The sequence below is a fragment of the Bombina bombina genome, chromosome 4 (assembly GCF_027579735.1).
Source record: "Bombina bombina isolate aBomBom1 chromosome 4, aBomBom1.pri, whole genome shotgun sequence".
Classification (NCBI taxonomy): Eukaryota; Metazoa; Chordata; class Amphibia; order Anura; family Bombinatoridae; genus Bombina; species Bombina bombina.
This window is the reverse complement of record NC_069502.1, coordinates 427,799,728-427,824,570: the sequence shown is the minus strand read 5'-3', so window position 1 is coordinate 427,824,570 and position 24,843 is coordinate 427,799,728. Positions and strand designations below refer to the sequence as shown.

General features: G+C 39.7%; 1 protein-coding gene across 1 annotated transcript in view; it reads left to right on the top strand.

Moving 5' to 3' along the window:
* The window catches only part of TPRG1 (tumor protein p63 regulated 1), a 210,810-nt gene that overhangs the window by 38,365 nt on the left and 147,602 nt on the right, over nucleotides 1–24,843 (top strand). Inside the window, exon 3 of the mRNA XM_053710249.1 lies at nucleotides 17,928–18,019. Within this exon, the coding sequence (XP_053566224.1) occupies nucleotides 17,928–18,019 (92 nt within the window). The remainder of the gene's footprint in view (nucleotides 1–17,927; nucleotides 18,020–24,843) is intronic.

The following is a 24,843-nucleotide window of genomic DNA, read 5'->3' as shown; positions in this document are numbered from 1 at the left end:
ATTAACAGCTCCACAAGCAATCAGCGTTGACGAGTTTTTTTCTCTCAAGTCCATGACAGAAGCGACGCTACTGTCACACTTGAAGGGCCATGTTCCTGTTCCACAGCATAGATTCCGGTAAGATTGTTTTCATTTTACTTTCATCAAAGATTTATTGTAATACGACTGTTTATCCAAGAGGGGCTACAACTTTTAACATAAGGTCTCAGTGAGGCTCCTTTTTATGTCTAGGAATCGAGGGTTAATATCTCCTGAGGGGGGTTATTGAACAGGGGGGTTTATAATCCTGTTTGTTATGTGATTCTGTCTGCTACTGTGTAGTGTTGCTTCGGCTCATGGCTATTTTGGAACATAACGGCCTTTATCTAGTGACGCGGCCTTTATGGTCGGGCACGCTTTTGCATGGACTGCACGGTTTACCTTGTGACTCCATTTCCGCATTCCTGACCGTGTGGCGATGGAGAAATCCTAGTCTGCTGGTGTCTGGTTCTCTGGAGGCGGTGAGTTCCCCAGCCTTTGGGAGTGTAAGGTGCCGTTTAGATTTTTTATTCAGTGTCCCAGTTATGGAGGATTCAGATTTTTTGGAGACGGGTGTCTCTGATTCAGACTCTACTTCTTGTGAAGAATATAAATTGGCCTGGGTGATACATGCCCATCAGTTATGTTCCAAATGCCGTGTTAGAGTGCTCTGTTCCTCGGGATCAGGGAATCAGGTGCCCACTGAGCCATCCGCCTTTGGGGATTTTATTTCCCACGGCACGAGTTCCCTACCACCAACTCTTACCACGCATGCAGGTAACCCAAACGCTACTTTTCCTTCTATGGAGTGTGGCCTGTCCCACCGGAGGTTACGACACGGTTCCGCATCGCCATATCTTTGGCGCTGGCGCATCTGCACCTCCTGGGAGTGTGCTTACAATATTGTCCGTGTTCCGTTAACCGGGGCTCGTCAGGGGTGGGATCGCCTGGTCCAGTTCAGCTCTCCGGGGGAGCGGGGTGCCGGTGTTTTCTTTTGTCCCGGCGGAGGTATGTTGCACCTTTCGTTATAGACTGGTGCGCCTTCATGTTCTACTAAGACATGTTTTTGGCGTTGCTGGAGGATCCCACTCTTAATGGGATTCTCAGTCTTTAATCTTCGACTGGCTTGCATGCATAGACATAAGGGGATAAAATAATCTTCTTATAGTCTTTGTTATTTGTGTATCCTTTTCCAGTTCTGAGCTTGGAAGTCTCGGACCCCTGTTGGGCTGGTCCTGCGGGTCTGTCCGTTCTTCCTGGGCGATAGCCTACTGGTTGCCTTATCCTTTATTTTCATCCGGTGAGGATGATTTTTATTTGGTCTAAAGCTCTCTGGAATTGATCGATTTGTGGTTGCACTGTTTGCAAAAGTCTGTCTGACTGTTCTTTATCCCTCCATCTCAGGGAAGACGCTATGTGGCCTTGACTGGGTACAGATCCTTCTGTCTTTGAGGCCTAGTTCAGACACGTAGCGCTTTTTTATGTCCAGTTAGTCCGGTGAGGGGCACCTAGTGATCACAATATGATTAGTGTTGTTTTCTTGTTTTATTTTACAAGCTGCAACTAGCATCCTGAGAGGACTTGAGGGTCTGTGGTTGCTTAGGGGCGTGGGGCATTGGCTCAGTCCTCATTCACCTTTCAGTCTAGTAGGTCTGGACTCCGTTGAGATCTGCGGGGACATGCTCAGTGTTCCTTCCCATTGTGGCTTGGAGGAGTTAGGTCCTTCATACCGCCATTCTTACAGTTTTGCCTTTCATGGTCTCTTTGAAAGTGTCCTTTTAGGACTTGTTCCTTTTAGAGGTTCTCTTACTTTGGGTCGAGACTTTCTGGACTTCGTCCAGTTTTTCTGGCGGCTTTGGCCGCTTAATTAGAAAGTGAAGGCCGTGAGGCTCTGTCTTCCTTCGGGAGTTAGTCGTCTCCATATCAGGGGATGATAGGAGGGGTTGTCTCTTTTTCCAAGCTTTTTGCTTAGGGGATGTTTTTCTGCCTGGGTTCGGGATGCCTTGCATTCTTCTCCCTTGGGTGTGGTCCTCTGGAAGGTTAATCTGAAAGGATTATGGGGACTAGCCTTTCTTTCTACTCTTTTTCGGGTGACTCTGTTATCGCTCTCATTTTCCCTAGTGTTGCCCTTGGGGCCTTTGTGCTCTAGAGAGATTGCGTGACTTTGTTGCGGCCTAGCACCTTGTTGGGGGGGGGTGTTGACCTCCTGCTAGGGGTGTTTTCTTCCCTTTGGGCTGGGAATTACGAGTGAGTCCTGTACTCGTTCTCATCCCCTGTGAGGCCTGATTGCTTCAGATGGGGTATCTTGTGTTCCCTGGGGTGTCGTTCGTTCTAGGATGATTCTGGTTCCCGTATCCAGGGTTCTTGTCTTGGGTCCTTCTTGGATGTCTGGAGACTTATGGTACTGTGGACTGGTTCATGACGACTCAGTTTTTTCAGGGACCCTATGTTGTGACATAGGGGCTAGCTCATTGGGCTTGCAAGCAGGAAGGCCAGAGTTCACATCCACCTTCGGGTACTAGTTATAAACTTTAAGGTCTGACTTGTCCTTCAGATGGAGTGTGCTCCTCTTCATGGGGAGTTTTTTTCTGTTGGTTCAACAGTGGTGTCTGGATGATTTTTTCATTTGGTCCGTGTTTTGATTATCACTATGGCTTCATGTCTTGTGGACATGTAAGCTGTTCTTATCTGTGCCCTTCACCTTTGAGGGGATAGTTTGTCTTCCTTATGAGCTGGGGTTTCCTCTCTCTGGAGGGTCTTTGTCCTGCTATGTGTGTAGGACATTGGATCAGGTGGCTTATTTCTGTAAGGGGCAGCATCTGCTGCTCTGTGGGCTCTGTTCCACCTGTTAGAATTTGATCTCTCTACGTAGAGACTGTCTAAGAGATCTGTGACAGGTCTTCTTACGGATCTATTGCACTTTTCTCTGTTCCAGGTCCCAGTTGATTCTCCTTGGGAGTTCCTTATTTTGGAGGAGCGGATTGGGTTGGCACCCAAGCTCTGTTGAGGTGGGTAAGTCCCCTCTTTTTCTTTCCATTCCCTGGGGGCTTGTGGTTGGGATCTTTCTGTCCCCCCCCCCTGTCTATCAGACATATCTGTCGCCTGGGCTGGTCCGGTGTTGGAGCAGGACTGATATCTGTTGCTCTGCTAAATTCGTCCTCGGAGCATTCGAGGTACGGTAAGCCTCTTGAGGTTTCTCCTTTCTCCATGTTCAAGATTTGTGGGAAGGACTGGCGGCTCTTAGCCTGCAATGTTATTTGCTGGTTAGTGGATACTTAGCAATCTGAAGGATCCTATCTTCAGTTGCTTTCTGCTTGCCCTGCAAGTATTTAAGTTTCAGAGTCATTTTTAGATGACTGCCGCGTGCAGTGTTTTTGCTTCAGGTGTTGTTCGTCAGACCTATCTGAGCTTGCTGCACTAGGTTTTGTTTCTGAATATTTTGGTATTCTGAGCTACCTTTTTGCGACTTGGGGATCTTCGTATTCAGTTGCTTTTTAGAGTGCGGTTGAAGATCCTCTCTGTTTCAGACTTCCGGCCTTATCCCGTGGTTTCTGATTTTCTGTGGTCCTGGGTGCGTTCCTCCCCTTGTTTCTATGCGACTGGTGGTGTCTGTTGGTCTGGAGTTCCTTATACTAGCTAAACATCTAGCTCAGCATACTAATGCACTGTAGCAAACCGAGGGTTGCAAGTTCGATCCCCGGCGAGGTCTACTCAACCCTCCTCCTTTCGAGGTTGATAAAATGAGCAGCGCCTTGAGTCCCTTAAGGGGGATTAGCCGCGCTTTACAAGAACATTCATTCATGTTTTTCTCTGTGTCTTTTCTTCTTTGTGGAAGAATACGGTAGCTTGTTCCCTTTCTTTAGTAAGGGGTGTGTTGTTTGGAGACTGTCTGCTGGGCGACGGTGTCTCCTGGAGGCTGTTGACTCAGTTGAGTCTAGTTCCTGCGGTCTCTAGCAAGGCTTGTGGACTATCTGCAATCAGTGTCCTTGGGCCTCTTCCTTTTTTTTTTTTTCAAAGTTGTTCTCTGCTTCAGACAAAGCGGGATGTTGTTGGGTAGGGGTTTTCAGGCCTGGTGCCCATGGAATGGGCCGCTTCTTGTACCCTCCCATTTTTGCATTCAGTGTCCTCTATAGCTTGTGTATTGTTTCCCAAAAGTAATGAATGCAGCTGTGGACTCTTTCCATTTTATGAAGAAAAACTTAAATTATGCTTACCTGCCCGTATTTTTCTGTTGGGCGTCTGTTATTTTTATTCTTCTGGCACCTTTTCACCCTGATATTTCTTCCACTGTTCCTTGTTCCCTCGGCAGAATGACTGGGGGATGAGGGAAATGGGGGAGGTATTTAAGCCTTTTGGCTGGGGTGTCTTTGCCTCCTCCTGGTGGCCAGGTTCTGAATTCCCAAAAGTAATAAATGCAGCTGTGGACTCTTTCCATCTGAAGAAAATAAAATTATCAGGTAAGCATAATTTATGTTTTCTAGATGTTGCTGTTTTTTCTTATTAACCCTTTGATGACCGGATTACTTTGTCTACATCGGAACAATGTTCCAATGTAAACAAATTCAAATCCTGGAATCGTTCACGCGATTGCGAGATTTCAATAAAGGGGTCGGGTCAGGGAGGCATCTCTATGATGCTAGGCACACAAGTCTCTCTTTGGTATGTGAATTGGGTCCCTGCATTCAAATCCTGCCAATTTTCCCTGTTTTTGTGTCATTTGTACTACAAGTCTCTCTTTTTTGCATTTGCCTGTAGTCTGTGTAATAACTTATGTATTTACTCTGCTCATATCTTGTCTTCATCTATGTGATGTTCAAACCTTGCAAATATTTGTTATGATTCCTAAATTTATAATTTCACTAATGGTATAACCCCAGCCTCCCCCAAATCCTATTATCTGTTTTGTTTTTTTTAACTTATCTCACCCGGAATCAAATTTTCCCAATTGGCCTTTGACTGTCTTTGATCATGTCATTACCTAATTTATTGCATTCAGCTGACTGCTTGGGCCTATAAATTTATACACTGCTATGGGGAAAGCAATGCAGGGGTAGCAATACAGGCTTAGGTAGCAATATTGTAAGATCATCTGTTCACATCTCTTAAATGAACATTTATAAGTGAGGCACAACAAATTATGATACAAATAAAAGTTTAAAAAAAAAAAAAATTATACAAGGATTGGACAAGGGATAAGGCAAGTTCTGTTTTAATACTGAGTTTTATACACTGTCTGACTATTTTGTAAAAATGCACAATATCTTAATATCCCTTTTTTGCCACCTTTTGTCTGTTTAACAAACTACTTTACTCAATTATTCCGTACCTTTCACCTCTCACCACCTGCACTGCTCATTAGCCCATCTCTCTTAACCTCACCTTAATTTTGTATTCATCAACTTCACACCTTCCTAAAGACTCTCTCTCCCCCTTGCAACTCATCACAAAAACAGTCTCACTATTGCAAATCCGCATCTCATCTCATTTCACTCTCCCTCTTGCTCATACTAGCTGCTGGTGACATCTCCCCTAATCCTGGTTCCCCACAACTTCCTTGCCCTGAACACCCATGTGTACCCTTCAATAGACTTCAAAAACAAAACTCTGGTAACTTTAATCTCATTCCTCTTGCATTTAAAGTCACCACCCCCTTCATTTGCGCACTTTGGAACTCTCACTCTGTTTGCAACAATAGACAAGGAGGTGGTGTTGGTATTTTACTTCCCTCTTGTTGCACCTTTAAAAAAAATACAGCCCTTCTCTTCCCTCACATTTTCTTCATTCGAAACACACATGATTCGCTTATTCTCTCCCCTGTCTTTACGCGTTGCAGTCATATTCCACCCCCCTGGCTCCGCAACTCTATTTCTAGATCACTTTGCCACCTGGCTACCATACTTCCTTTCCTCTGATACCCCTGCCCTCATTCTCGGTGACTTCAACCTCCCTGTTGATAATCCCACTGCCTCCTCTGCAAAACAACTTCTGCAACTTACTTCCTCATTCGGCCTGTCACAATGGACTGACTCACCCACTCACAAAGATGGTCACTCACTTGATCTGATTTTCAGCTATCGATGCACTATCTCAAACTTCACAAACTCACCTTTTCCTCTTTCTGACCACCACTTCCTCACTTGTAACATCACCTCCCTCCGTACAACTCTCCCTCCTTCTACCCCTCAGACTAAACTTCACAGAAGTGTCAAGTCACTAGATCAGCAGCAGCTCGCTAGCTCTCTTGAACCTCTTCTCTTTTCCATCCCCTTTTTTTCCTGTCCTGATGAATCTATCTGCCACTGTAACTCCACCCTTACATCGGTTCTTGATAATCTGGCCCCACCTACCATAACTCGGAAAACATACTCATCCTCAGCCCTGGCATACTCCTCTGACACGGTACCTATGTAGATGTTCCTGTACTGCTGAGAGACACTGGAGGAAATCTCTGAGTTCTGCTGACTTTCTTCACTATGAATTCACCTTGAACTCTTACTATTCTGCCCTTAATCTATATAAGCAACATTACTTCTCCACTCTTATCTCTATCTTTCTTCAAACTCAAAACGTCTGTTCTCCACATTCAATACTCTTCTCCGCCCACCCCCACCTCCCACCATAACTTTCCTCTCAGCTCAAGATTTTGCCAGCTATTTCAACAAAATCGACTCCATCAGAAATGAAATAAGCTCTCAACATAGTACCGGTCTCCCACCCCTCAAAAGCTCACAATCATCCAAAACCCATATAGCCATAAATTTAGCTCTTTTGCCCCTGTTACAGAGGAAGAAGTTTCTGCCCTTATACTATCCTTTCACCTCACTACCTGTCCCCTCAACCCCATCCCCTCTCAACTACTCCCCTCCCTCTTTTCTACCCTTACCCCTATACTCACACACATCTTCAACCTCTCCCTCAGCACTGATATACTTCCCACATCTCTTAAACATGCATTAGTCACACCTATCCTCAAAAAATCTTCTCTCGATCCAACCTCCTCATCCAACTACTGCCCTATTTCCCTACTCCCTCTTGCCTCAAAGCTTCTTGAAAAGCTAGTATATGCACGTCTATCCCATTTCCTTACATTAAACTCCCTCCTTGATCCACTGCAATCTGGATTTCGTCCCCTTCACTCAACAGAGACAGCAATTGTTAAGGTTACCAACGACCTACTTACAGCAAAATCCAAAGGCCACTTCTCTCTATTTATCCTCCTTGATCTGTCTGCATCCTTTGATACTCAATACTCTCCAATCCTTCGGCATCTGCGACACGGCTCTCTCTTGGTTCTCTTATCTGTCTATCCGTACCTTTAGTGTAGCCTTCTCTGGGTTATCCTCTGCCTATTTACCTCTTTCTGTTGGGGTACCGCAAGGCTCTGTCCTCGGTCCCCTTCTCTTCTCAATCTACATGTCATCATTAGGTTCCTTAATAAAGTTCCACGAGTTTCACTATAATCTGTATGTCTACGATACCCATATCTACCTCTCTGCACCAGAACTTTCTCCTTCCTTGCTAACCCGTGTCACTAACTGTCTCTCTCATATCTCATCTTGAATGTCCCTCTCACTACCTCAAGCTAAATCTCTTCAAAACTGAGCTCCTTATTTTCCCCCCTTCTTCCAAAATCTCCACATCCCATGTCTCTATAACTGTTGATAACTCCATCATTACCCCAACCTCACATGCCTGATGTCTTGGGGTCACACTTGACTCAGATCTTTCTTTCACTCCTCACATTCAGTCCTTGGCTAAAGCCTGCTGCTTGCACCTTAAAAACATCGCTAAAATCAGACATTTCCTTATACAAGACATAACTAAGATTTGAATCCACTCTCTTATCCTTTCCGGCCTCGACTACTGCAACTCCATCCTCTCTGGTCTCCCTAGCTGCCGCCAAACTCCTTTACAATTCATATTGAATGCCTCTGCCAGGCTCATCTTCCTTACACGTCGCTCTTCATCTGCCCCACCTCTCTGCCAATCCCTTCACTGGCTTCCTCTTGCCTCCAGGATTAAACACAACATTCTCACTCTGAATTATAAAGCCCTCAACTGCACTGCTCCCCCCTATATCTCAGACCTTGTCTCCAGATACTCTCCCTCCCGACCCTTTCGCTCCGCTCATGATCTCCTACTCTCCTCCTCTCTTGTTACCTCCTCACATTGCCGTTTACAAGATTTGTCCAGACTGACTCCCATCTTATGGAACTCTCTGCCTTGCTCCACAAGACTCTCCCCTAGTTTTAAAAGCTTCAAGTGCTCCCTGAAGACTCTACTATTCAGGGACTCATACAACCTACACTAACTTTCCTATCTCTACTGCTATCCCCTTAAACCCCATAGCATGTAAGCCTATGAGCCCAGCTGTTTGTAGTCCACCTTCATAAGAGCCGACTACAACAGTGCAACTCTCGGCAGGACCCTCTACGCATTTGATCCCTGTAATTGTTTATATATACCACCTATGTTCATAGCGCTGTGGAACCTGATAATAATAAAATAGGCATGCCCTCCAGAAGAAAGAAAAAGTTAGAGACCAGCGCAAAAATGAACCTGATACAAACACTTATATATAAGGAAGATTCCCAATATAACTTCCAAATAAACAAAGACAAGGGGTAGAAAAAAGATATAAGTGTGCAAAAATTGATGCTAAAGTAAACAGTATAAAAGGGGAATATATATAACTATTAAAAATCTATTAAAAATCTCAGAATTTTGAACGTATAACCATGTGCAATCTAAAAAATGAGCTATATAGCTCTAATTCCACTACAAGGGATAAATTATGTTTTCACACTTAAGGGTAAAAAATATTTATTATTGCTCAAAAGTTTAAATGAATACGTGGATATAAACATGAAATAAAGCACATATAAGGAAAAATTTAAAAACAAAATTTTATAATTCACAAAAAAGTTAAAAACACATTAGAAAGACAAATTAAAAGTACTCCTTCTAACAAATAGCTTAGATAATATCTATTGTTTAATGACACATTTAATAGTGACCGGTCCTAACTAATAAACTTAGTACATACAAAATAGCAAAAACAAAAGAATAATAAGTAGCTATTTAGTTCAAATGGAAACTCTTTAGGCGGGCTCCCGAATGTATATCCAGATCGAATGTCCTTCACAGGCTTTCTGCAAAGCAAAGTGTATGATAGCGGTCTTCTGATTCCTCCCAGCTTGTTTTGAATGGCGTCTAAGTGGAAGACAGAAGCGTCCACTTAAAATTGGTGTATAGAATTTAGTCAACAAACAAATATCGGTACTTACACATTGGTACCGAAAGATCAGCGCTGCGCCCGACTCTCCTAAACACAGGGGTCCCGTCATGTGTTGGATCTTACACAGACTCCTCTCACAGCCCCAACAGCAGCCGACTACAGGGAACAGCCCAGGGAGATGTCCTCCAGACCACAATTGCATCCAGGAAGCGCCATTGGTTTCAGGACAGCCACACGGCTAGGACGTTCTGTTCCGTCTTAACGGCGCTAAAGGTGGGCACGGTTAGGGCAGAATAGAACGCAATAACGGCCTTAAAAGGTTAAAACAGGTTTTCTAATTCAGTAGACACTTTCTTATTGATAGGAATAGCTTTGAAGCTGATTAAAAAATCACCAAGCTGACACACATTTTGAGTACAAATTTGAAATGTTTTAGATGTTGCTTCTGTTAAGCAGTGCTTGTATATTAACTCAAACATTAAAGGGATAAGAAAGTCAAAATTAAACTTACATGATTCTGACAGAGCTTTTAATTTGAAGACACTTTTTTAAATTCACTTCAATTTTCAAATGGGCTTTGTTCTTTTGGTATCCCTTGTTGAAAAATAATATGCCCATATCATACACATGATATGTCTTCCCATTCCTGTGCTCCCCAATTTGTTTATTTATTAAGGGACAAAATCAAAAGCAATCTCATGAGTAAATCTAGGTAGGTTCATAGGGGCTCGGGAGCACGTGTACACGTCTTTAGCACTCTATTGCAACAATTTATAGCACTGCTTCATTAAATATTGCAAAACACTGCTGCTTTAGAGAGCAAAAAGACACATGCACACTCCTGAGCCCCTATGAACCTACCTAGATTTAGTTTTCAACAAAGGATACCAAGATTACAAAGCAAATTTGATAATAGAAGTAAATTTCATTATTTTTTTTTAATTACACTCCCTCAGAATCATGAAACTTTAATTTTGACTTTACTGTCTCTTTAATTTATTTATATATATACCTTTGTGTGTGTGTGTGTGTGTGTATATGTATGTATGTATATATGTGTGTATATATATATATATATAAAATTAATAATAATATTATTATTTATATATATACACACGTGTGTGTATGTATGTGTGTGTGTATATATATATATATATATATATATATATATATATATATATATATATATATATATATATATATATATATATATATATATATATATATATATATTACAAATTCTTGATTCTTGGTTGCCACGTGCATGTCCCTCTATGTATCCCTGGCCTCAGTTGTAAGCTGTTGTGGGGGCAGTGGATTTTCCAGTGCCTATAGCAATATAAAAACTAAACAAACCTCTGGGTAGTGGTTTTAACCTTTTAACGCTGTTAGGGCGTTGTATTCCATCCAAATTTTGCTGGGCTTTAGCACCGAAGGACGGAATACAACGTCCTAACCGATTGGCTTTCCTGAAGCTACTGGCACTTCCCTGATGGAATCGCGGTCTGGAGGGTGTCTAGCATCATAGGGACGCCCCCCTGACGCAATCCCATCATTGATATCTCGTGCTCACGTGCACGATCGCGAGATTTCAATTTGTTGACATCGGAACAGTTGTTCCGATGTAGACACGTTAACCCTAGCATGAAAGTGTTAAGATGAGATAAAATAATATTAAGTTCTAAAATGTTTATATACCACATTGGCAGAGAACAGTTTTAAACAATATGTTCTTCTTTGTAGAATTCTATTTAAGATATAACTTGCTGTTTGACATATTGCAACATAATGATAATAAATGTCTTTCTATGTAAGATTAATATCTATAGTGCAGTAAGCATCATATCTATTCATTAACAGCTAAAGTCATTGTGTTTAAAACAACTAAACACTTACATACAAAATAAGATTTATGTGTTTCTCCTACCTGTTAATAAAATAATGGATGCTTGTGATGTTATTGCTCATACAGAGTGACCGTATGGGATCAATTTGTCACCCTTTTCTATTACTGAAACTTAAGATCTTTCTTCCATGGAGAGAAATTAAGAGGGATTAATGGTCTTTTGTGCATAGGTCATGCCTGGTGTCTAAATTTGTATTCTTATTAGGAATAGACAATATACAAGTAGATGCATCAAGATATGGTCCAGTGACAGGGGGTAAATGTCATTTTTATCACTTTTAGTCTTTGCTGTATTCATGAAAGTACAATGAGCACAGGAACACTTTCTAAACATCAGATAAACAAAACGTAACATAGCTGTCAATATCTTAAAAACTTCCAGGTGCACTCAGGGCCGCCACTAGAAATGTTGGGGCCCCTGAAATAACCATTAATCGTTCTCCTCCCCCACCTTTGACATGTGCAATTTTTGACCAAGTGACTTAAACATATATGCACTTTATTCTTAAGTGTAGTCAAACTTGGAAATGTAAAGGTAGTAACACACAAACACAGAAACACACAGACACACTCATACACTTAAACACACACTCACACATAAGGATTCACATATAGACACTCTAGCAGACATGCAAAGAAACACACTCAGACACAGACACTCAGCACTTGTTAACATTGACCTGACAAGTAATGCGGTAGACTACAGTTTTGTCAAAAAAGTAGATTCGCAAAACAAAATATGGAGTTCGGATTATCTTTTTGTCAAGAAAGATGCCAACTAAATTATGACAACAGCATGCAGTGGCTGAAAGGAAGGGCCCTGAACTGCCTAAACAATAATTTAAAGGTTAAATTGTGGATTGGTGACTTCCGGAAAGGTCTCATTAGTCTCAAATTCTGTAGAAAGATGTGAATAATCAGTAAGGTCAAAATGTCAATGATAATGGACACACACACAAACTTGCACATACATACATACATACATACAGATTTTCTGAGCAGACAGTCGTTTCATCCGGGGGAGTGGGAGCTTCATCCGGAGGTGTTTTCCAGTTTGATTCTCCGGTGGGGTCAACCGGAGTTGGATCTTATGGCATCTCATCACAATGCCAAGCTTCCGAAGTATGGTTCGAGGTCAAGGGATCCTCAAGGGGTTCTAATAGATGCTCTAGTAGTCCCTTGGAAGTTCAGTCTGGCATACGTGTTTCCTCCGTTTGCCCTTCTTCCTCGAGTTATTGCTCGGATCTGACAGGAGAGGGCTTCGGTAATTCTCATTGCACCGGCGTGGCCTCACAGGATCTGGTATGCAAATCTGGTGGAGATGTCATCTTTTCCACCTTGGAGTCTTCCGTTGAGCAAGGACCTTCTACTTCAGGGTCCCTTCCTTCATCCAAATCTCGTTTCTCTGACGCTGACTGCTTGGAGATTGAACGCTTGATTCTATCTAAGCATGGTTAGTTATTGAGACTATGATTCAGGCACGTAAGCCTGTGACTAGAAAGATTTATAACAAGCTATGGCGTAAATATCTGTATTGGTGTGAATCTAAGAGCTACTCTTGGAGTAGAGTTAGGATTCCCAGAATTTTGTCTTTTCTCCAGGAGGGTCTGGAGAAAGGTTTGTCTGCTAGTACCCTGAAGGGTCAAATTTCTGCTTTATCTATTTTGTTACATAAACATCTGGCGGATGTGCCAGATGTTTAGTCTTTTTGTCAGGCCTTGGTGAGAATTCGGCCTATGTTTAAGTTTGCAACTCCTACTTGGAGTCTTAATTTGGTTCTGAGAGTTCTTCAACAGGCTCCATTTGAGCCTATGCATTCTTTGGATATTAAGTTGTTAACCTGGAAGGTTTTGTTTTTGGTTGCTATCTCTTCGGCTCAAAGAGTTTCTGAGCTTTCTGCACTGCAATGTGAGTCTCCTTTTCTTATTTTTCATTCTGATAAGGTAGTACTTCGTACTGCTTTTGGTTTTCTTCCCAAGGTTGTTTCTGATAAGAATATTAATCAAGTAATTGTTGTTCCTTCTTTGTGTCCTAATCCTTCTTCTCATAAGGAACGTTTGTTGCACAACTTGGATGTAGTTCGTGCTTTTAAATATTATTTACAGGTGACTAAGGATTTTCGTCAGTCTCCTTCATTATTTGTTATCTTTTCTGGGCAGCGTAAGGGTCAGAAAGCTACGGCTACTTCCCTTTCTTGTTGGTTGAGGAATATTATTCGCTTGGCATATGAGACTGCTGGTCAGCGGCCTCCTGAGAAAATCACGGCTCATTCTACGAGGGCTGTTTCTTCTACCTGGGCTTTCAAAAATGGTGCTTCTGGGGATCAGATTTGCAAGGCTGCCACTCTACACACTTTTTCTAAATTTTACAAATTTGATACTTTTGCTTCAGCTGAGGCGGTTTTTGGGAGAAAGTTTCTTCAAGCAGTGGTGCCTTCTGTTTAGGTTAATTGTCTTGTCCCTCCCTTATTATCCGTGTCCTCTAGCTTGGGTATTGATTCCCAATAGTATTTATGATGATCCATGGACTCACCGTGTCATTAGAAAGAAAATGAAATTTATGCTTACCTGATACATTTGTTTCTTTCTTGACACAGTGAGTCTACGGCCCCGCCCTGTATTTTCAGACAGTTTATTTTTTCATAAACCTCAGGCACCTCTGCTCCTTTCCCTTTAGTCGAATGATTGGGGGTTGTGGGTAAAGGGAGTGGTATTTAACAGCTTTGGCTGTGCTGCTCTTTGCCTCCTCCTGCAGGCCAGGAGGGATATTTCCCAATAGTAATTATGATGATCCGTGGACTCACTGTGTCAAGAAAAAAACAAATTTATCAGGTAAGCATTTTATGGACCCCTGGCCCCACCATACAACTACTACCACACTCTGAAATTGCACAAAGAAATAAAAAAAACATTTACTAAGTAAGTCCTACCTACTAAGTACTACCTACTCTGCAAATGAAAGTGATTTGCTGTCTGACTCAGGCACACACTGTACAAACGTAAGTGCCAAGTCTGTCTCACACTGTGCATAGTGGTTTAGTCTTTAGTGCACACTCAGATATCCTCTCAAATGCTAATGCTTTACTCCTTGTAATAACATTCCCCACACTCAATAGCACTCTGCTGTAGTGCCCTCTATTGGCTGCCAAATTTGAAATAAAAAAAAAATATATATTTTTTAAATAAATTGTTCTTGCCTCATGGGGCCCCTGACAGGAGTCCCCCCTGTCACCCCCTGATGGCGGCCCTGGGTGCACTTTACAGAGGATTACAAGGTAAAGGGAGAACTGACCATGCCCACTGAGTTTCCATAACCCCTCCTTCTACAAACCATTATACAATGCAAATCATATACACACAACATATTACATTTTGTATTATTCAATCTAATCAATTAAGTGTGTGAGATTCACAATGACCAGTTCAAAAATTAGATTTATCATTGTATTACACTTATGTTGAAATGTGACGTGCAGGAAACTCGCATGCTACAATAAAGAAACAAATATATACAGAAAACCAACAACAATATTCAGTCTAATCACCACACACTTAAAGGAGCATTAAATACTTTAAGATGGCAATATAAAATGATAAATTGTGTGTATGTAAATATATATATATATATATATATATATATATATATATATATATATATATATATATATATATATAGATATATATATATATACAGTTTTTTTATATATATATAAAAAAAAAAACTCTACATCATACTTTTATTATTTATTTTGTCCCCGTTTCCTGTAATTCCATTCTGAAATTGTGAGCATTCCAGTTCTTGTTCGAAATAGAAGTGCAGAAAACAGTTATATTCTGTTGAATACTGTCTCTAATTGGCCACAGCAGAGAAGGTAACCTAAGTTACAACATGGCAGCTCCCGTTGTTTTATACACAACTAAAACACTACACTTATTTTGTCACTATTTAACCCTTTCATAACAGGGTCAATTTGTCTACATCCTAACAACGTTCCGATGTAGACAAATTGAAATCCCTGCGATTGTGTACATGATCGAGAGATTTCAGTTTTGGGATCGGGTCAGGGGGGTGTTCCTATGATGCTAGGTGCGCCCTCCAGACCGGCTAGGATGTTCTATTTTGTCCTCACTGAGCTAAAGCCCAGGGCAATTAGGACAGAATAGAACGCCATAACGCCATTAAAAGGTTAAAGAACAAATGAAACTTTGAAACCTACATCTACATGTTATTCAGAGGCTAATATTTTCTTTGAATGCATCATTCTATCTAGCATTTATTTAGTATTTAATGTCCCTTTAACATTCATGCCAAGTCAACACCTCATGGCAGATTTTTACAATGCGAGACCGAATTTCAGGATAATTATACTTCACTAGAAGAGGGTAAAATCTGTGGGTGTCCCAGGAAAATATGTACAATTGGCAATAGGATGTAGTTCAGTATCCTGCTAAGATTGTTAAAAATAAATGATTAATTATATTCATTAACACTTAGCCTGTGGCAAGTTCTTTCAACAAAACAGGCCACCATTAAGGCAATGTAAGTATTCATGAATAAGTTGTGTTCATGTTTTTCCTATGATGACTGCCAGCAAAAGTGATCCTGTGTTTTATTATCTAAAAACGGTTTTGTCGTGTATTAAAGATATATGGGTTATAGTATTAAAATACTCATTGTCTATTACTTGTCTAAACATAAATCTAGTTAATAATTAGTAGCTGCAATCTATTGCATAAATAATCTGTTTTATTAAAGGGACAGTAAAGTCATAATTTAGACAGAATACAATTTTAAACAGCTTTCCAATTTACTTCTATTATTTAATTTGCTTCCTTCTCCTGATATCCTTTGCTGAAATGTTTATCTAGGTAAGCTCAGGAGCAGCAAAGAACCTAGGTTCTAGCTGCTCATTGGTAGCTGCATATACTGTATATAAACTGATTGTCATTGGCTCGCCCATGTGTTCACTTAGAAACCACTAGTGCATTGCTGCTCCTTCAATAAATGATACCAAGAGAATGATGAAAATTTGATAATAAAAATAAACTGGAAAGTTGTTGAAAATGTTTTGGGTTTCATGTCCCTTTTAAGCTTCTCCTCTTTAATGTATAGTGAAATAATATTTTTTAATTGGATATAAATATATTAAAGTTGTTACTGTCATTTTAAACTAAATAAATTCCAGTAACATCTAAAATAATTTGTATGGATCAGGAGGGGCCACACTTGGGGCCTAATGATCTAAGAAGTCAGTACTGTGAGGTCCCGCAAATCATTTTATAAAGGGAAATTGTAGCCCGTGAGCGGTTTATCTACCTATGCAGGTTCTGGGTGTGAAGGAGAACACAAACATTACAAGAAAATGCGGAAAAAAACAACAAAGATTTTGTGTGATTTTGTTTTCTTCATGTCGGTGAGTCATGAGGCCCTTAGTGAGATAAGAGTCTATATTTGTGAATCTTGTTACTCTACTTATGCAGTAATGAAAATGCAAAATTGAATAATTATTCATATGCTAAATAACACTATGTTAGAACATTTTATTACAGCACTATATCTTGTATATACCTGTGTATTAAAGGGACATTAAACACTTTGAGATGGTAATATAAAATGATAAATCGTATATACGGTGTATATATATCTATATAATCTGCAATATATTTAACTATTTATTTTGTCCCCTTTTCCTGTAATTCCATTCTGAAATTGTGAGCTTTTCATTTGGTGATAGAAATGGAAGTGCACTGTACACTGTTATATTCCACACAGCCATTGGCTGCACACTCTAGTGACCTATTTAACTGTCCCTAATTGGCCACATCAGAGAAGGTAGCCCAAGTTACAACATGGCTGCTCCCATTGTTTTATAGACACTTTTTACACTTATTTTTCAATATTTAAACAACTAAATAAACTTTAAAAAAATACACCTACGTGTTATTCTTAGACTAATCTTTTCTTTGAATGCACAATTCTATCTAGCATTTATTTAGTGCTTAATGTCCCTGCTAAGGGATTAAACACATAGTTAAAGTTATCCCCAGAGCAGCAATGCACTCCTGGTAACTAGCTGAACACATCTGGTGAGCTAATGACAAGAGACAAATGTACTTAGCTACCAATTGCATAGCTAGCTCCCAGTAGTGGAGGATATGCACATATTATATTCAACAAAGTAAATTTGAAAAAATAAATTAATTTTAAAAGTGTCTTAAAATTACATGATCTGACCGAATCACACCATTTTAATTTTGCCTTTCCGATCCTTTTATTGAGATCAATGTAGTGGTGCAGAATATATTTGTGCAGAACACATTTTTTACATTTAGTTGTGACCATACTAGAACTATTGGCAGAGTGGGTAATGGGAAATAATCTACTAGGCAGCACCTAGAGATCGACCTTCTGTGCACACCTGGAATATATAATGTTTTACACTGATCAAAGCATAGACTGTCAGCTCCTATTTTTCCATTTGGAAACATTTCCTTACAGTCAAATAAACAAAAACGGGTTTGTCTAGAAGGTCTTGTATACATAAAGTTTTACAAAAGTTTATTTTTAATTGAGATGATGGCAGTGTCTTTAACCCATTGACTCTCAAAGAGAACTTCAGTGCAATGCTTTGCAGCAAGATATTGGTATAGCTAAGGTCTTTACTTGTGACATTCCAGCCATCAGTTATTGTGATCTTACTGTTGTGAAAATGTGACGCTTTTATGTCAAATTGTTATTGTATGTAATTATTTGTTTCTCTCCTAGCCAGGGGCGTTTGACCAGGCTGCTGAAGATTTGAAAGCTCAAGTGTTGATGAAGGAAAATGAAACGGTAGAAAGTATCTGGCTTTTAGCAGAGTAAGTCTGGCCTTGTGAAATTCTCACGTACAACCCGTATTCATATCAGATAAGGATAGGAGTCCATTTAATACAACGCCCTTTAACATCACCCATGTGGCGCGTTTCATTTGATTACATTCTGAAGCAATGCTCAAGTTGATTTCTGACAGGCACTGTGCAATCTGTAAATGCTTTGGCACTCTGTGTGCCAGCGCTGTATTGGCACCAGAATTCAGTTTTGTGTTTGTTTCTAGTTAAACATATCCCCAGTAGGTCTCTGTTGAAGAAACATAATGACAAAAACATTGAACCACTATAAATGACACCTTAGTCTGGAATAGAGATACATTGTGTAATTAAAGCACTGAGCAGGTGGCAGGGAACAGCTTGCTGTAGGATACATTGTGTGAGAGCTATCTGGGAACAGTTTGTTATCTTAAAGGGACAGACAATCTTAAGAACTCACATACATTTTGCTTTGTTAGAATTAACATTTGTTATATTTTACTAGATTTTTATGGCTGAGGATGTACATTTACAGACTGCATCTTTATCAGGGCAGCTTATTGGGATACAGCCAAGCTGTGATATTATTACCTAGATCATAAAAATATTTATCACTAGATTACAACTCATCTCTAGATGTTACTTAGATGTTGGAGTGTATGCAACACACCCATTATCACATGCAGCCTTACAGTCTGTTTGTAGATTTGACTCTAACCTAATTTATAGATCACATGTCTATATTCACAAAGGAATGAACTGTATTTTATATTTGTTGTTGCATTTTACATTTCATGCTAAACTGTACTAAGGTTTAAGGAGCCTTTCCTTATCTACTCACTTTATAATGTGTTAACTTATAAGGAACCAGAACCATACAGCACCACTACAACAAGGTCCTGTCTCTTAGGGGTCCGATTCTGTAAAGCTCTGTAGCCTAGCAAGACTACTTAGGTTATCAAATAATTTAATAAAGGGACATTTTAGCTTAAGAGCTTTTTATTTAGCTAAACAGGGTTCTGGATGTGAAAGAGCAACACATACATTTATAACAAAATACTAAATTTCTGTGCTGGTGAATTTTTAGAATCGGGTCCTGAGAGCAGGAAGGATTGTTCCATTTTTATCTCACAAAATTATGTATAATCTTTTTTACCTAAGAAACACCTTTTCCCTTTTGCATTTTTATTATGTAACCAATATACAGGTTAAAAGTATTGTGCAGCCATTTTGAGATCACAAGGGGGACATATGTAATACTGTAATAAAGGGTATTTGCATTTATTTGCTATTTATTTTAGGGATGCACCGTAATAAAAATTCTGGACCGAAACCAATACCGAAAATTCAGGATGCTCCTGGCCAAAAACCGAAAACCAAATTTTTTTCTTTTCTTTTTTTAAAGGGACAGTCTAGTATAAATTAAACTTTCATTATTCAGATAGGACTTTTAATTTTAATTGACTTTCCAATTTACTTTTATCATCAAATTTGCTTTTTTCTCTTGGTATTCTTAGTTTAAACTAAACATAGGTAGGCTCATATGCTAGTTTCTAAGCCTTTGAGGGCTGCCTCTTATCACATGCTTTTTAAATCTCTTTTTAACACAAAGAGACAGAAAGTACACGTGGGCCATATAGATAACACTGTGTTCAGGCACAGGGGGTTATTTAAGATCTAGCACAATACAATGCTAAATGCAAGACAATAGATAATAAACAGTCACAGTCATGTGATCAGGGGGCTGGAAGAAGGTTACTAGATATAAGGTAATCACAAAGGTAAAAAGTACATTAATATAACTGTGTTGGTTATGCAAAACTGGGGAATGAGTAATAAAGGGATTGTCTATCTTTTAAAACAATAACAATTCTATGGTTGACTGTCCCTTTAACTACAGTGTGTGTGTCTGTGTGTAGCTGAGAGCTTGTAGGCGGGAAAGCTCCAACAAATGGGCGTGGTCACTTGTACTGTAGGCGTGATCTGCAGTGAAACTGGTGGAGCTTGTTTTTGGGTGTAGTTGATCGTCTCTCATCGTATCTCTACCTAGTTCCTGGTTCGGGTCTCACACTGACCCGTCAGATTATATGTCCGGAGCCCCATATGGAGTCTGCCTGTCACCTATCACCAGGACCACCGGACTTAGCTAAGACCTTACGTGCAAGGTGGTTATAGAAAGTTACTATGCTTTTTTTTGTATACACTGTCTGGTGGGTGTTAATTTGTACCAACTGTGTGCAAGCTTGGGGCTTATGCATATATAGTGTGCACGCATATTTGCCTCAAACGAATAGAATGTCCATGCACAAGAGGCTGATGTATAAGCTCTGTATATAAGGCTTATACATATTCCTCTGTGTGTGCTTAGGGCTGTGTCTGATAATATCAAGTGTTTATAAACATGTTACGTATCCCCCTTTGAATACTGTATTCAGAACTTTGGTTTCCTTCTAAAAAAAAAAAAAAAAAAAGAGCACTGCTAAATTCAAATATATTAAAGTCATGGTACTTATGTGTGTGCTCTGTGTACCATGCCAGTGCTGTGCTGCTCACCTTATGCTAAGGATAGACATGTAACTCAATAGAACAGGGGAGAGCTGTACATTTTTAGCCATTTTGGTCCTCTTTGGGCTGAAATTGGAATTGCACATTTTCGGCGGCCCAAATTTTGGTGCATCGCTAGTATTATTCTTTATTTAGTTCAGTGTAACAGAATCAGATTTAACCGTATAAAACTATTATTATATACAAACAGTAAGTCAAGTAATGAACTCAAACAGCAGCTCTAGGCTGGCATCAAATTTGAAATATGCTACACAATAATTTTACCGAAAATAAAAGGCAAAAAAACCAAAAACCGAAATAACAAAAATTTACATTTTCAGCCGAAACTTTCTGCAACCGAAATTTCGGTGCATCCCTAATTTATTTACATAAACATGATGACCCTAAAGGGAAAGAGGAGATTATGATCTTTCCAATAAGGGGTTTCTTGCCATTAATGTAGCAGGTGATTGTATTAGAAATTGCAATCGCCTGTATCCTAGGTGGCTGTTAGGGGGCTCTGAAAACGACCCTAGCAATCCCATAAATGTTGTGAAATGGGGAAAGTGACCATTATTTTGAAATAGGTGAACCTTCTACTTTTAGAGCTCTGGAGGTTCTAAAGAGAACGTTATTACCCTCTCACCTTAGAATTATTCTACAACAATCCTCATTTAAGAGAGAGGTGTCCCACCATTCAGATTAGGCAACTGGCGTCCTTATTACCATACCAATAACAGCTATAATGGTCAGTAACCACTAGCATCTTTTGCTTTCTGTTTGACGTTTTGTTACTACAGGGGTACGACCATGCGTACATTGTCACAATGGGCTATCACCCTTCTTTGTGTGTCGCTTTTAAAAAGAGTCTAATATTTTTTTGGTTTAGATATTTTATTCCTACTCATTAAAGCATATATTGCAAGATGGTGCAAAGAGGCATAACAAATAAAGATGTTCTTCTCATTTTCATTTAGGATTTCTTTTGAATAATATAGATATAGGATCCTATATTTATGGTGTTCTAGCAAAGTTCAAACTAATACAAAATGTGGAACCATAAATGTGTGAAATATTTAGGAACTAATTACTCTCATGGTTTTGCTTGAAGGGTCAGTAAAGGAATATAAAACAAAAATATAGCTTCTTCAGTGTTAAAATTCAGCTTGCATTGTTGAATTTTACAAAGCCCCCGTCTGCAAAGTGCGCGCTCAAGTTTTCTCTTTGGGTTAGTCGCACAGAGAAGCCTTACACATGAGCAAAGCGTGAGGCCCAGCGGAAAAGAAAGAAGCGCGCACTTTGCAGGTAACCTGGATAGGCAGTCAGGAGGAATATCGAAATCAACTATGGCAGATGGATTTTAAAACTGAAAACGTATTTCAGAAGTGAAGTTGGTTTCATGTACCATATAAATGGCAAGTGAATATAAGGGGGGATTTTAGAAGTCGTGTGTGCTTCAAATAGTTTATCAGGGTTAAGTGTATGAAGTGTGTGGGGATTTTTGTTTCCTTTGTTTACTGTCCCTTTAAAAGGTTCACCATCAAAAATGTCATCAAAATGCATTTTAATTTTGCATTTGATGTAGTGGTGTTTTCCCATATTTTAGCAGTGAAAAACTAAATCTATTTTCTAAATAAAGACAAGTTTATTCTGCTGGGTACTGAGCTGACATAAGAGTTTCTGTCATTTGTTCCAAATATTTCTGTTAGCAGAGGCTCTTACACAATGTGGTTACTGATTGATTTCTCAGACTTTACAGCTGAATGCAGGAGCATGACTACATTTTTGGCCTGTTTTTCATTTTATCTTGCATTCCTGAGTCTCTTACAAAACAGCCCTATGTGCCAGGGAGGGAGATGAAGTATCTGGCCCACAGTGCGGAGCTGATTAACACATCTCCGTTCTCTAGCTACAGTCTGTCACACGCCCTCTGGTGGTGAAATATTCACTAGACAACCACTATTAGTTCATATTTGTAAATAGATTACATTTTGTGCTAGAAAATGAAGAATGTTACACAGCAATATAATACAGGAAATGACGCTGCAGAAAGACTACTGGAAAAGCTGAAACTAGTTAAAAGAGAATGATAATAAATATGTATATATTATGCTTGTTAAACAAAGAACTAAGCTTGTTTAAATATGTTTCCATTGAAAGGTTCATTTAAATCTGTTTAACTTTATAATAAAATGCCTGTCATGTCTAGGGCAAAGTGCTACTATTGACACACAGCTCTAACGGTGGACAGTGAATAGCAATAAAAACGTAAAGGCCAAAATAACTAAAAAATGACATGCCCTAATTTGCTAGAATGTCATTTTAAAACTAGTTTCTCTGCACTGCTGTGTGTTTAACCTCCACAAAGAGGTTAAACACACTAAGGAAGTACTGCTCGGGACTCGCAGAGCACTGCTAGTCCTAAGCAGAAACTGCTGCTGATCATATCAGCATTGCTAGTTACACAGAGCATGTCTTTTTTTTTTTTTTTTTTTCTATCTTGTCCCTTTAATGTATTTTTAATCGGCAATATTTAGGCAACAGTGTTGTTAGAAAAAAAAAGTGGTAAAACATTAATTTATAGTGTTTTGACTATAGCAAACATAAATATCTCTGCCTTTTTTATTCTAATTAAATATAAAACATTATCACATGTAACATTACATTATATTTAGCAGTATAATATGTTATAATAGACTTTTTATATGCACACTTTCTGAGGCACCAGCTACTACTGAGCATGTGCAGGAGTTCACAGTTTATACGTATGCAAGTCTGTGATTGGCTGATGGCTGTCACATGATACAGGAGCTGGCAAATTTTACATACATTTTGAAATTTGTCCGAAAAAAATGTACTGCATAGTAACCCAGTTTATAGTAGTGTTAACATACATACATATCAAATACTTCCTTGGAGAGAAATTTCCCAGAATCTTTGCAAGCTTTCATATCATTGTAAGCTGTATTAGATGACCTGGCTGAATAGATCAGATGTCTCCTGGACCTCACTGGACCTGCAGTCAGAAGTTATTTTTATACGTTATAAGCAGCACTTTTTTTTTTTAGCTCAGTTGGTTACATTTGTGTATTGCTGAAAAGTTGCACGTCTTCACTTTTCACTCATGCTGTCAGAATCTTTCTAAATGAAGACAGTTACACAGAGAAACGTGTGAGGTTTTACCAGTTTTGTTCCTAATCCAGATGGAGAAATGTATTAACACAATTTCAGCATATATAATTACCATAATGGAAACAAAATGTGCATGGAATTAATCCGTTCACCTTGCAAATAAAATAATTTGCTGCCACCTTGTGGTTAAAAATGAGAAAGACATTTCCAATCTGTCCCTTGTGCCACACTGTAGCTGTCACTTTTAAAAGATCGTTAAAAAAATCTGTACGTTATGCAGACTCTATATTAGATACTATGGGGCCTATTTATCAAATGTCTTGCGGACCTGATCCAACAGTGCGGATCAGGTCCGCAAGACATCGCTGAATGCGGAGAGCAATACGCTCTCCGTATTCAGCATTGCACCAGCAACTCACAAGAGCTGCTGGTGCAACGCCGCCCCTTGCAGACTCGCGGCCAATGGGCCGCCAGCAGGGGGTGTCAATCAACTTGATAGTACTCGATCGGGTTAAATTCCGGCGATTCCTGTCTGCCTGCTCAGAGCAGGCGGACAGGGTTATGGAGCAGCGGTCTTTGTGACCGCTGCTCCATAACTAGTGTTTCTGGCGGTCTTCAGACTCGCCAGAAACACGGGCTGTCAAGCTTATTATGTGTTAATGAAAATACAGTTGTTGTTGTTGTTGTTTTCTCCAACATAGGTGTGTCCGGTCCACGGCGTCATCCTTACTTGTGGGATATTCTCTTCCCCAACAGGAAATGGCAAAGAGCCCAGCAAAGCTGGTCACATGATCCCTCCTAGGCTCCGCCTACCCCAGTCATTCTCTTTGCCGTTGTACAGGCAACATCTCCACGGAGATGGCTTAGAGTTTTTTAGTGTTTAACTGTAGTTTTTATTATTCAATCAAGAGTTTGTTATTTTAAAATAGTGCTGGTATGTACTATTTACTCAGAAACAGAAAAGAGATGAAGATTTCTGTTTGTATGAGGAAAATGATTTTAGCAACCGTTACTAAAATCCATGGCTGTTCCACACAGGACTGTTGAGAGGAATTAACTTCAGTTGGGGGAACAGTGAGCAGTCTCTTGCTGCTTGAGGTATGACACATTCTAACAAGACGATGTAATGCTGGAAGCTGTCATTTTCCCTATGGGATCTG